The sequence below is a fragment of the Arachis stenosperma genome, chromosome 6 (genome assembly GCF_014773155.1).
Source record: "Arachis stenosperma cultivar V10309 chromosome 6, arast.V10309.gnm1.PFL2, whole genome shotgun sequence".
In the NCBI taxonomy this organism is placed as follows: Eukaryota; Viridiplantae; Streptophyta; class Magnoliopsida; order Fabales; family Fabaceae; genus Arachis; species Arachis stenosperma.
Genome location: NC_080382.1, coordinates 15,913,766 through 15,926,232, shown reverse-complemented (window position 1 = coordinate 15,926,232; position 12,467 = coordinate 15,913,766). Strand labels below are relative to the sequence as shown.

General features: G+C 42.1%; 1 protein-coding gene across 2 annotated transcripts; it reads left to right on the top strand.

Annotated features, from left to right (window-relative positions):
- The first annotated feature begins 308 nt into the window (after positions 1-308).
- Positions 309-2,779, top strand: LOC130935910 (myb family transcription factor PHL5-like). 2 transcript variants are annotated; one of them, XM_057865830.1, is made up of 7 exons: positions 309-817; positions 1,320-1,476; positions 1,566-1,642; positions 1,736-1,775; positions 1,919-1,976; positions 2,282-2,354; positions 2,466-2,779. In XM_057865830.1, the coding sequence occupies exons 1-7, from the start codon at positions 461-463 to the stop codon at positions 2,574-2,576; spliced, it is 873 nt and encodes a 290-aa protein (XP_057721813.1). In that variant the 5' UTR covers positions 309-460; the 3' UTR covers positions 2,577-2,779. The 2 variants fall into 2 exon arrangements, with proteins under 2 accessions (XP_057721813.1, XP_057721814.1); XM_057865831.1 differs by having other exon boundaries at positions 322-817; positions 2,285-2,354.
- Positions 2,780-12,467: the final 9,688 nt, after the last annotated feature.

Below are 12,467 nucleotides of genomic sequence, written 5' to 3'. Positions count from 1 at the left end.
TTGTTCCCATGTCAACATATACTACGTTATTATGCAGTTTAATCTTCTTGTTTTCTCCTTGTTGTTTTAAATAGGAGGCTCTTAACTCAATGCATTGTTTGTGCTGAGTCACAATGTCACAAAATTGATTAAACAATTGCAAGTGGTATATGTGAATCTCTTATAAAATAAACTAAGACTATAGTATATATATGATGTAGGTGACTATTGGAATCTCTATGAAGCTAACCACAAGCTATGTTTGAATTGAGACAAGAAAATTGTCCTTGTACATTCGGAAATTCTCTATGCACTTGGACAAAGCTATGTCCTCATACATTATAAATAAAGTAGAGAAACATAGAGATATAAATTACTTTTTTTATTAACAAGGTTTTGTTTGGGGATATAAATGAAGAGATGAAGAAGACACATAAACCAAGTGCTATAGCATTTGCAAAAGAGAGAGAAAGAAAGAAGCATGTACCAATATGGTGAGTGCTGGGAACAAGATCAGAGTAGTTATGAGCCCTATTATGATGAGGTTCCTGCTTCTGCTTGGAACTTTGAGCTTCCATTAACAACAGGAACAGTTGTTGATGCAGTTGAGTCTTCTAGTATTAGCAGTAGTAGTGCAGATAGCTATTCCTCTTATGAAAGATGCAACACTATTCCTTCTTCATACTCTGATCTTGCTGCTAATGATGTGCTATTCTTCCATCAACACTATCCACAACAACATCATCTTCATAGTAAACTACTCATTGGTGATGATCATGAATATGATGCTACAGATCATCATGAGAAGCCTCTTCAGATTTCCTTTCAAACAAATCAGGTTCTTATTACTTCTTATAAATTTACCTCCTTTTCTTCTTTCCTTCATTAGTAGAAATTAATGACTTGAATAAGTTACATAATCATTTCTTGAATTAAATATTAGTTAGTTAGAAAGTGCTGATGTGAATAAATTCTGTTAGTGTCTGATTAGTAAATTTGTTTGTTAGAATAAACATAGGGAGACTCAAATCCCTAGTCTCTTAGATGAGTATGAAAAAATTATGCCATTTAAGTTATAGTTAGTTGGCAGATTGCACAACTAATTATCTAGTCAGTATTCTAACAAATTAATTCACTAATCACACACTTAACAGAATTTGTCCACTGTTAGCACTTTTTAACTATTTAGCTTACTACTATTATACATGACTAATTGGCTCAGGTAACAAATTATTAAGAAATAATTTGAGAGTAGTTAAGCTGTTGGGCATAAACATGATAATATGTTGTTATTATTCACCTCCCAATTTGGCTCTGAAACTACATGATTGCGGTCAAAGACAGAAAAGCAAGACTATGTGAGTGGTTCTAGCAACTGTGGTTATAGGAGAGGTCCATCATCATCATCGTCATCATCGACTAAAAGAAGAATAAGATGGACCAAAGATCTCCATGAGCCATTCATGACCGTTGTTAATAGACTCGGTGGTCCGCATAGTAAGTTCACAATTCTCAACACATACACCAACTAAAATCTCTTCTTCTATATATCTCTTACTATTAATTCCTTGCTTAATTCATGGCAGAGGCAAAGCCTAAGGCTATATTAGACATGATGAAATCTGATTTGTTGTCAATTACACACATTAAAAGTCACTTGCAGGTAATTTCATTAAATGTTTATTGCTCTATATATGTTATGTACCTCATTTGCTATTAAACTAACTGTTAGTTATATACTTATATTATCTTGCAGAAATATAGGTCTACAATATGGCACCACAAAGCTTCACATGGTAACTAACTCAACAATTTTAATGTGCTAATTGTTACATATTTCTTGAGAACACTTAAGAATTAAACGTAATATTATAGAATTAATACTCAAATAATTCTCATATTCTGATGAGTGTAAATTATGTACTGTCTTGACTATCAGAAAGATCATTTGAGGAAGGAGATAAAACAGATGTCACTCATCAACTTCAACACAAAATGTAAGATCGATCAACTGAGTTACAGCAACCTAGTTATGTGTTGCTATGATACTTTTATTTATTGATCATCGGATTAGTTGCCCCTAATCCATTTGATTACTAGTCCCTTCACTTTGAAAACAACTTGCACAACAAAAAATCAACCATAAAATAATTAAACAACATATATTTATACAAAAATATAATACATGATAACTAATTTGATACCAGATTTTGAACGTGCACCTAGCATTTTTATTTTGCAAACAACCATATAAACATACTATATACATATGTATAAAGTCATAGATTACTTGGCTTTCTAGCAGACAAATACAAATTGAGGAATCACAACAACTTCAACAAGAGGTCCGCAGGAGTATTCATCAACAACTGGAGGTAATTAATCAATTACTTGATCAAAAGTGGCCATTGAACACATATACATCTATCCTAATTTTATTGTTAGTTATTATTGTAACGAGGCTATTTTGCTTTATGGCTTATTAGATGCAACGAACTTTGCAAATGCTGATTGAACAGCAAAGAGAGCAGCTCAAGATGATGTTAGATCAACAAAAAGAAAGAAACAAAGTGGGAAAGAAATTAAATAACCCTTAAGACATTATGCATAAAACTAGATGTGAGATGGGTCAATTGTTTTGATATGTTAATCTATTTTTCCATCTCTATAATTATGTGCCATATGGCCATGCTATATGCTTTTTCATGCAATTACCAATATTATTGGATTGCAGATAAATGTGAAACAGAGACGGATCCTTTTATAGTGGTTGCTTAATTATGGATACACGTTTAATTAATTTATTAGTCTATTTTGTAATTTTTAGCATAATAATTATCGAAGTTGGATGGCTAATTAATCTTAGTTAATACACCGAGTCCATGGTTATATTGTATGGTCCGGTTGTAATTAAATAAATGTATAGAATATGTGTTAGTTAAACAATTATATCATATATTATTATTTGTACTTTTTATAGCCCAACAAAATAATAAATGATAGAATGATAATCTTTGGAATATTTTTGAAGCAACTTTTCATAAAGTATAATAATTATAAATATACACAGAAGCTAGGCAGGGATTTAACGGTATAGGAATTGTTCATATCCTGACCCAATGATAAGGTCTAGGACCCAACGAAAGGCTCAATCCAAAGGATTGAGCCTCGCCCTATACCGACCTACTCCTGACGAAGTCGGTTCTCACCACGACTTATCCCAAAGAAGTCGGGGACGAAGATTGGCTGGCAGATAAACACTCATTCAAATGAGTAACTGCCCCTAAAATCTCTCTACCCACTTCCAGAAGCCATATCGTAACCTCCCTAAGATAAATGGATGGTTATACACCCTGAAAAGTGGAACTACTCCAATGGTGATTATTGGTTCACCACTATAAATACACTGACATCCCTCAGGTATCTCTAAGCCCCAATACTCTCTAGACCTGCTTACACCCTTGCTGACTTAAGCATCGGAGTGTCTTTGCAGGTACCACCCCCATTCACTCATATTCACAAGTCGGACGGAAGCCTAGGAGCGTGATTCTCTTCGAAGGTTTCTCTCCACAAACGATTGGGCCAACCTAACGAGTCAAGCCCATTATCTCCGGTTACCCCACGTAACATTGGCGTCGTTGCCAGGGAGACGAGAGATCAACCAGTAATGGCGGACAACTCACCAGAAGATGGACATACAGCGTCTGATTCCGAGCAAGAAAATCCAGATACCGGAAATAATGACGCAGACCTGACCCTTCATCAAGGAACCAGCGACCAGCATAAAGAAGGCACATCTGGGCTCAAAAACCCAAAGGCAAATTCCTCGGAAGGACGAGAGTCCGGAAAGGAAGGGTCACCCCATGCAACCGAGCTAATGGGGCTGGTCCACGGCCACCAAGGTCGTCTGGAGCAACTGGAACAGGAACTAGAACGACAACGAGAGGCAGAGCGAAACCTCAGGGAGGAAATAGAATGACGAAAAGAGTTGGAAGAAAAACTCACAAAGCTTGAATCCTCCCTTAAAAGCCGAGACTCCCGCGGCAACCGAGAAGGGTCGCCCTTGGGAGGAGAGGACCCGTTCAACGAGGACATAATGAGGGCGAAGGTTCCAAGAAACTTCAAAAGCCCTGATATGAACCTCTATGACGGAACCACAGACCTAAAGCATCATTTAAGCAATTTCAAAAGTCGGATGTATCTGGATGATGCTTCTGATGCAACACGTTGCAAGGCTTTTCCGACCCCTGTCAAAAGTGGCGATGAAGTGGTTCGATAGCCTCTCTCCAAGGTCGGTTACCAGTTTTGAGGACCTCTCAAGAAAATTCCTGATGCGATTCTCCATCCAGAAGGATAAAGTAAAACACGCACCGAGCCTCTTGGGAGTTAAACAGGAGGTCGGAGAACCTCTGCGTGATTACATGGAAAGGTTCAACAAAGCGTGTTTGGAAATTCAAGATCTGCCCATAGAGGCAGTTATCATGGGATTAGTAAATGGACTTAGGGAAGGACCCTTCTCACAATCCATATAAAAAAGGCACCCGACCTCTTTGAGTAATGTACAGGAGAGAGCGGAAAAGTACATCAACATGGAGGAAAATGCCAGACTGAGAGATCGAGTTGGCGATCTGGGCACCCTCTCTCGATAAAAGAAAGGGAGAGGGAGCCCAAGAAGAAAGAAGACCTCGGTCTCGACAGACCCAGGAAATATCACTCTTATACTCCTCTAAAGGTTTCTATAGTGGACGTATACAGAGAAATTTGCAATACTGAAATGCTGCCGCCTCCCAGACCCATTAAAAATAAAAAAGGGGGGAGTCGCAGCGATTACTGCGAGTACCATAAAATATATGGTCACTCAACAAACGACTGTTACGACCTCAAAAATGTGATAGAAAAGCTGGCCAGAGAAGGCCGACTTGACAGACATCTCATGGAAAGGTCGGACAATCATGGGAAGAGAAAGCGAGATGACGCGGATAGAAGAGACCTACCACCGCAGACTCCGGAGAGACATATACATATGATCTCAGGTGGATTCGCGGGAGGGGGACTCACCAAGTCCTCTCGCAAGAGACATCTCAAGCGAGTCTACCAGGTCGGGAGCGAATCGCGTGACCTTCCTACCATCTCATTTACAAAGGGGGATAGGCAAGGAGTAATCCCTGGACACGACGATCCAGTGGTGATAACCATGATCCTAGCCAATGCCCATCTCCACAGAACTCTAGTAGATCAAGGAAGCTCGGCGAACATCCTTTTCAAACCCGCGTTTGACAAGCTAGGGTTGGATGAGAGGGAGCTAAGAGCCTACCCCGACACCTTATACGGGCTAGGCGACACGCCAATAAAGCCACTGGGATTCTTACCCCTTCATACTACCTTTGGAAAGGGGGAAAAATCCAAAACTCTGAGTATAGACTTCATAGTCATCGACGTAGGGTCAGCATATAATGCCCTAATCGGAAGAGCTACCCTAAATCGACTCGAAGCGGTGGTATCCACCCCCCATCTCTGCATGAAATTCCCGACAACAGCGAGGGTAGCAACGGTGCGAGGAGACCAGAAATTGGCAAGAAAGTGCTACAATGAAAGCTTGAACCTGAGGGGAAAAGGCAAAGAGGTTCACACCATAGAGCTCGGCGGTGCAAGGGCCAAAGAAGAGTTGCGACCACAGCTAGGAGGAAAAACCGAGGAAATACAGGTCGGCAAAGAGGAGGGGAAAAATACCAACATAGGAGCCAACCTAGGGAAAACCCTGAAGCAAGGGTTGACTAAGCTCCTAAGAGACAATTCTGACCTCTTTGCCTGGAAAGCCTCCGACATGCCTGGGATAGATCCCGAACTTATGTCCCACAAGCTCTCGGTGTATCCAGGATCCCGACCTGTACAACAGCGAAGGCGCAAGCTAGGCCCTGAATGAGCCCTAGTGGTGGAGGAACAAGTACAGGCACTCCTAGAAGCCGGCTTCATCAGAGAAGTTAAATATCCAACATGGCTAGCAAATGTAGTGCTAGTCAAGAAGCAAAATGGCCAATGGAGGATGTGCGTCGACTACACCAACTTAAATAAGGCGTGTCCCAAGGACCCTTATCCACTCCCAAGTATTGATACTCTAGTAGACTCTAGCTCGAGGTATCAATACTTGTCGTTCATGAATGCCTACTCGGGATATAATCAAATCCCTATGTATGAGGCAGACCAAGAAAAAACATCGTTCATCACACCCCGAGCAAATTTCTGCTACGTGGTCATGCCATTTGGATTAAAAAATGCAGGGGCCACATACCAAAGGCTGATGAACAAGGTGTTCGCCCCCCCACCTCGGGAGCTTAATGGAAGTCTACGTAGACGACATGCTAATAAAAACTAAGGAAGAAGCTGATCTCTTGACAGACCTCTCGCAAGTTTTCGACACCATAAGGTTGCACGGGATGAGGCTAAATCCCGCAAAGTGTACCTTCGCAGTGGAGGCCGGAAAATTCCTAGGGTTTATGCTGACGCAAAGAGGGATTGAAGCCAATCCCGATAAGTGTCAAGCTATACTGGAAATGAAGAGCCTGACTTGCTTAAGGGATGTTCAACAACTAAATGACCGACTTGCAGCCCTCTCCAGGTTCTTGGCAGGATCAGCATTAAAATCCCTTCTACTGTTCTCTTTATTAAGAAAGGGATGCCACTTTGAATGGACTCCAGAATGCGAAGGAGCGTTACAGGAGTTCAAAAGGTTCTTGAGCCAACCTCCAATCCTAACCCGACCTCTAGTTGGGGAAGATCTCGTCCTATATCTGTCCGTAGTAGACAAAGTTGTCGCATCAGCCCTGATAAGGGAGGACGAGGTCGGACAACATCCAGTGTACTTCATCAGCAAAGTTCTACACGGCCCCGAACTAAGGTACCACAAACTGGAGAAATTTGCTTACTCCTTAGTAATAGCCTCACGGAGGCTACGGCCTTACTTTCAAGCTCATACGATAAGAGTCCGAACGAACCAACCCATGAAGCAAATCTTCCAAAAGACGGATGTTGCAAGGAGAATGGTTCAATGGGCAATAGAGCTCTCCGAGTTTGACTTGAAGTATGAAACTCGGACAGCAATCAAAGCCCAATGCCTCACCGACTTCGTAGCAGAATACGCGGGAGATCAAGAGAAGCCAGCTGCATGGGAACTTTACGTAGATGGATCCTCAAACAAGACAGGAAGCGGTGCAGGCATAATACTGGCTGACGAAAGGGGAACCCAAATAGAGGTATCCCTCAAATTTGAATTCCCAGCTTCAAATAATCAGGCAGAATATGAAGCCCTGATTGCAGGATTGAAGCTGGCAGAAGAAGTCGGTGCGACAAAAGTGATGATATACAGTGACTCTCAAGTGGTGACCTCCCAGATAAATGGAGAGTATCAGGCTAAAGACCCAAACATGAAAAGATACTTGGAAAGAACTCTGGGGTACCTCGGGCACTTTGCGGAAACCGAGGTTAAGCACATAACCCGGGATCTCAATAGCAGAGCAGACGCCCTATCCAAGTTAGCAAGTACCAAGCCAGGAGGGAATAATAGAAGCTTGATCCAAGAAACTCTCCAAGAACCCTCTGTGGTAAAAGTGGAGAACAAACGAGATGTCCTTGAGGTAACTGGGCTAAACCTCGGATGGATGAATCCCTTGGTCGAATACCTAAAATTCGACATCCTCTCCAAAGAGGAAAAAGGGATTAAGAAAATCCGGAGGGAAGCACAACATTACACTCTGGTGAAAAATATCCTTTATAAAAGAGGAATATCAACGCCATTGTTGAAGTGTGTACCGACCTCAAGGACCACTGAAGTACTAGAGGAGGTTCATAATGGGATCTGCGAAAACCATCTCGGAGCCAGGTCGCTAGCTAGAAAAGTAATCCGAGCTGGATTCTACTAGCCGACCTTGCAGAAAGATGCCACAGAATTTGTGAAAAAGTGCCAACCATGCCAAATGCACGCAAATTTTCACGTGGCTCCCCCCGAGGAGCTCATTAGTATAACTTCTCCATGGCCCTTCGCAAAGTGGGGAATGGATTTGTTAGGTCCTTTTCCCTAAGCGCCAGAACAAGTCAAATAATTAATCGTGGGAATAGATTACTTCACAAAGTGGATAGAAGCAGAACCATTAGCCACCATCACAGCCCAAAGAAGTCGGAGGTTCCTCTACAAAAATATCATCACAAGGTATGGAATACCTTATTCCATTACTACAGATAACGGAACCCAGTTTACCGACTCCACCTTTAGAAACCTAGTGGCCAGTATGAAGATCAAACACCAATTCACCTCGGTGGAACATCATCCCCAAGCAAATGGACAAGCTGAGGCAGCCAACAAAGTCATATTGGCAGGGCTAAAGAAAAGACTACAAGATGCAAAAGGAGCCTGGACAGAGGAGCTCCCCCAAGTGTTGTGGGCTTACCAGACGACACCACAATCTGCCACTGGAGAAATGCTCTTCCGACTTGTCTATGGTGTAGAAGCTATGATACCAGTAGAAATCAGTTAACAAAGCCCAAGGGTGATCCTCCATGATGAAATCGGGAACATACAGGGGCACAAAGAGGAACTTGATTTGCTCCCCGAAGTCGGAGAGCAAGCCCAGATAAGAGAAGTAGCATTGAAACAAAGGATGACTATCAGGTACAACAAAAAAGTCATTTGAAAGAGCTTCACCCCAAACGACTTGGTCTTAATCAGAAATGACATAGGAGTCAACAAGTCTGGGGAAGGAAAGCTCGCCGCTAATTGGAAGGGACCATACAAGATTAGGGAAGTCCTAGGAAAAGACTATTATAAGGTGACCGACCTAAATGGCACCGAGTTACCAAGGTCGTGGCATGCTTGTAACATGAAAAGGTACTATAGTTAAATGCGAACTCTACTCCCTGATGTACTCTTTTCCCAACTTCACGATTTTTTCCCAAAAATCAAAGGGTTTTTTTCTGAAGAAGAGTTTTTAACGAGGCATCACAGTAGAGACTAAGGGGGAATAGATTATTAAAAACCCTTAGTAGCAGTAAGGTACCTTCCCAAATAAATAAAGATCCTTTGCAATATCTCTTATAAATTCCTTCTCGTCTGTTTTTTCTTTCTATGAAACGCACCGACTTAAGCTCGACAAAGCGTGAAAATCCCATGAACCGACCTAGATGGTCGTCAGGATAAAACAACAAGGTACAAGTCGGTGTAAAGAGGTTATAAAGGTTGATCGTAAGAAACTCGGAGACACTCCGACTCATAAGTCGAGATGAAAAACCGAGTAGGAGAAAAAAACGCATCGCAAAAATAACCTAAGTCATAGGAACTCAATGAATCAAAAAATTGAGTATAAGGAATACTAAAAAGAGATCGAAAAACCTATTAAAAAGCCAAAGTTAAAGGCTGTCCTAAGCCCTTAAAACAAAAAGGCTCAAAAGGGACAGACAACCTAGAAAAAGGTTTTCAAAAGATCAAAGGGGTTTTTCAAAAACGCCAAAATCAGAAAAGCATGCACACCAAAAGGTAACTAAAACCCTTATCCAAAAAAGGGTATTTTTTGTTAAACTTAAACCCTTATCCAAAAAATGTATTTCTAAGTATTTTTTGTTTACGGCCTTAAGAGACCAAGGAAAATGTCAACCAAGTCACCACCACAAACATAAAAAAAAGAGAGTTTAAAAAAGAGGGGACCCACAGGCCGGGCCCTCATATAGCCAACAAATTTTTTAGAGAACATCACCACTAGAGTCGGGAAGAGTAGTCGGAGCGCCATCAGGACCAGGGAGAGAAGTGTCCGTAGGAGATGGAGAGGAGGTTCTGTGAGACCTTGAGGAACTCGGAGCATCCTTTAGACGAGGAGGGACTCAATGATTCTCTGCCCCCGAGTCTTCAAATCTGACTCAGAGACAACCTCGAGAGCAGGAGGAGAAACTATGGCACCATCAATGACGACCTTGTCGGGATCCAAAAAGGAGAGAGATCCAGGTCGGGAGCAAGGACTCCGACCTGCTCCTTAAAAATCCTCCAGGCCTCCTCGGCTCCTTCAGCAATAGAATCCTCCAACTCGGCGTAAGCATTCCGAGAATTCAACAAGTCCTTTCTCACCTCCACGAGGTCCTTGAACAAGCTCGAATAACTCTCCTGCGCCTTCTTCCTCAAGCCCTCCTCCATATTGCATTGGGCTTGTAACTTGCTCTCTGGTGCACGAAATTGCAATCACACTTTTGCAATCCCGCACAACTAACCAGCAAGTGCACTGGGTCGTCCAAGTAATACCTTACGTGAGTAAGGGTCGATCCCACGGAGATTGTCGGCTTGAAGCAAGCTATGGTTATCTTGTAACTCTTAGTCAAGATATCAATAATTATCAGGGTTGATTGTAAAAAGCAAAAGAACATGAAATAAGTACTTGTTCTGCAGTAATGGGAAACGGGTTGAGGTTTTGGAGATGCTCTGTCTTCTGAACCTCTGCTTTCCTACTGTCTTCTTCTTCAAACACGCAAGGCTCCTTCCATGGCAAGCTGTATGTAGGGTTTCACCGTTGTCAATGGCTACCTCCCATCCTCTCAGTGAAAATGTTCAACGCGCTCTGTCACAGCACGGCTAATCATCTGTCGGTTCTCAATCAGGTTGGAATAGAATCCAGTGATTCTTTTACGTCTGTCACTAACGCCCAGCCCTCAGGAGTTTGAAGCTCGTCACAGTCATTCGATCCTTGAATCCTACTCAGAATACCACAGACAAGGTTTAGACCTTCCGGATCCTCTTGAATGCCGCCATCAATTCTAGCTTATACCACGAAGATTCCAGTTAAAGAATCCAAGAGATATCTACTTAATCTAAGGTAGAACGGAGGTGGTTGTCAGGCACACGTTCATAGTTGAGAATGATAATGAGTGTCACGGATCATCACATTCATCAGGTTTAGGAACAAGTGATATCTTAGAATGGAAGCAAGCATGATTGAATGAAAAACAGTAGTAATTGCATTAATCCATCAAGACACAGCAGAGCTCCTCACCCCCAACCATGGGGTTTAGAGACTCATGCTGTAGAAGATATAATGAGAAACGTGTAAAGTGTCATGAGGTAGAGATACAATATCAAAAGGTCCTATTAATAGTGGACTAGTGATGAGCGGATAATTTGTACGCTTTTTGGCATTGTTTTTAGTATGTTTTTAGTATAATCTAGTTAGTTTTTATTATATTTTTATTATTTTTTAGTTAAAATTCACTTTTCTGGACTTTACTATGAGTTTGTGTGTTTTTCTGTGATTTCAGGTATTTTCTGGCTGAAATTGAGGGATCTGAGCAAAAATCTGATCCAGAGACTCAAAAGGACTGCAGATGCTGTTGGATTCTGACCTCCCTGCACTCGAAGTAGATTTTCTGGAGCTACAGAAGCCCAATTGGCGCGATCTCAACGGCGTTGGAAAGTAGACATCCTGGGCTTTCCAGCAATATATGATAGTCTATACTTTGCCCAAGATTTGATGGCCCAAACCGGCGTTCAAAGTCACCTTCAGGAATTCCAGCGTTAAACGCCGGCACCTAAATGGGAGTTAAACGCCCAAACTGGCATAAAAGCTGGCGTTTAACTCCAAGGAGAGTCTCTACACGAAAATGCTTCATTGCTCAGCCCAAGCACACACCAAGTGGGCCCGGAAGTGGATTTTTATGCCATTTACTCATCTCTGTACACCTTAGGCTACTAGTTTTCTATAAGTAGGACCTTTTACTATTGTATTTTCATCTTGAGATCTTTGAATCTTTTGATCACTGGGAGGCTGGCCTCACGGCCATGCCTAGACCTTGTTCTTATGTATTTTCAACGGTGGAGTTTCTACACACCATAGATTAAGGTGTGGAGCTCTGCTGTACCTCGAGTACTAATGCAATTACTATTGTTCTTCTATTCAATTCCGCTTGTTCTTGTTCCAAGATATCACCTGTTCTTCAACTTGATGAATGTGATGATCCGTGACACTCATCATCATTCTCACTTATGAACAAAGTGACTGACAACCACTCTTGTTCTACAAGCATACGAGGCTTAGTGAATATCTCTTGGATTCCTGATACACGATGCATGGTTGATCGCCTGACAACCGAGTGCTCGCCTGACAAACGAGCCAGCCATTCCGTAAGATCAGAGTCTTCGTGGTATAGGCGAGAACTGATGGCAGCATTCAAGAGAATCCGGAAGGTCTAACCTTGTCTGTGGTATTCTGAGTAGGATTCAATGATTGAATGACTGTGACGTGCTTCAAACTCCTAGCAGGCGGGGCGTTAGTGACAGACGCAAAAAAATCGATGGATTTTATTCCGGCCTGACCGAGAACCGACAGCTGATTACCCATGCTGTGACAGAGCATAGGCAACGTTTTCACTGAGAGGATGGGAGGTAGCCACTGACAACGGTGAAACCCTACATGAGCTTGCCATGGAAAGGAGTAAGAAGGATTGGATGAAGACTGTAGGAAAGC

Coding starts and splice junctions, on each gene's coding strand:
- LOC130935910 (XM_057865830.1), top strand. CDS start 461: ATGTACCAATATGGTGAGTGCTGGGAACAAGATCAGAGTAGTTATGAG. Junction 1,477..1,565: donor TAGACTCGGTGGTCCGCATA/GTAAGTTCACAA, acceptor AATTCATGGCAG/AGGCAAAGCCTAAGGCTATA. Junction 1,977..2,281: donor CATCAACTTCAACACAAAAT/GTAAGATCGATC, acceptor TTGGCTTTCTAG/CAGACAAATACAAATTGAGG.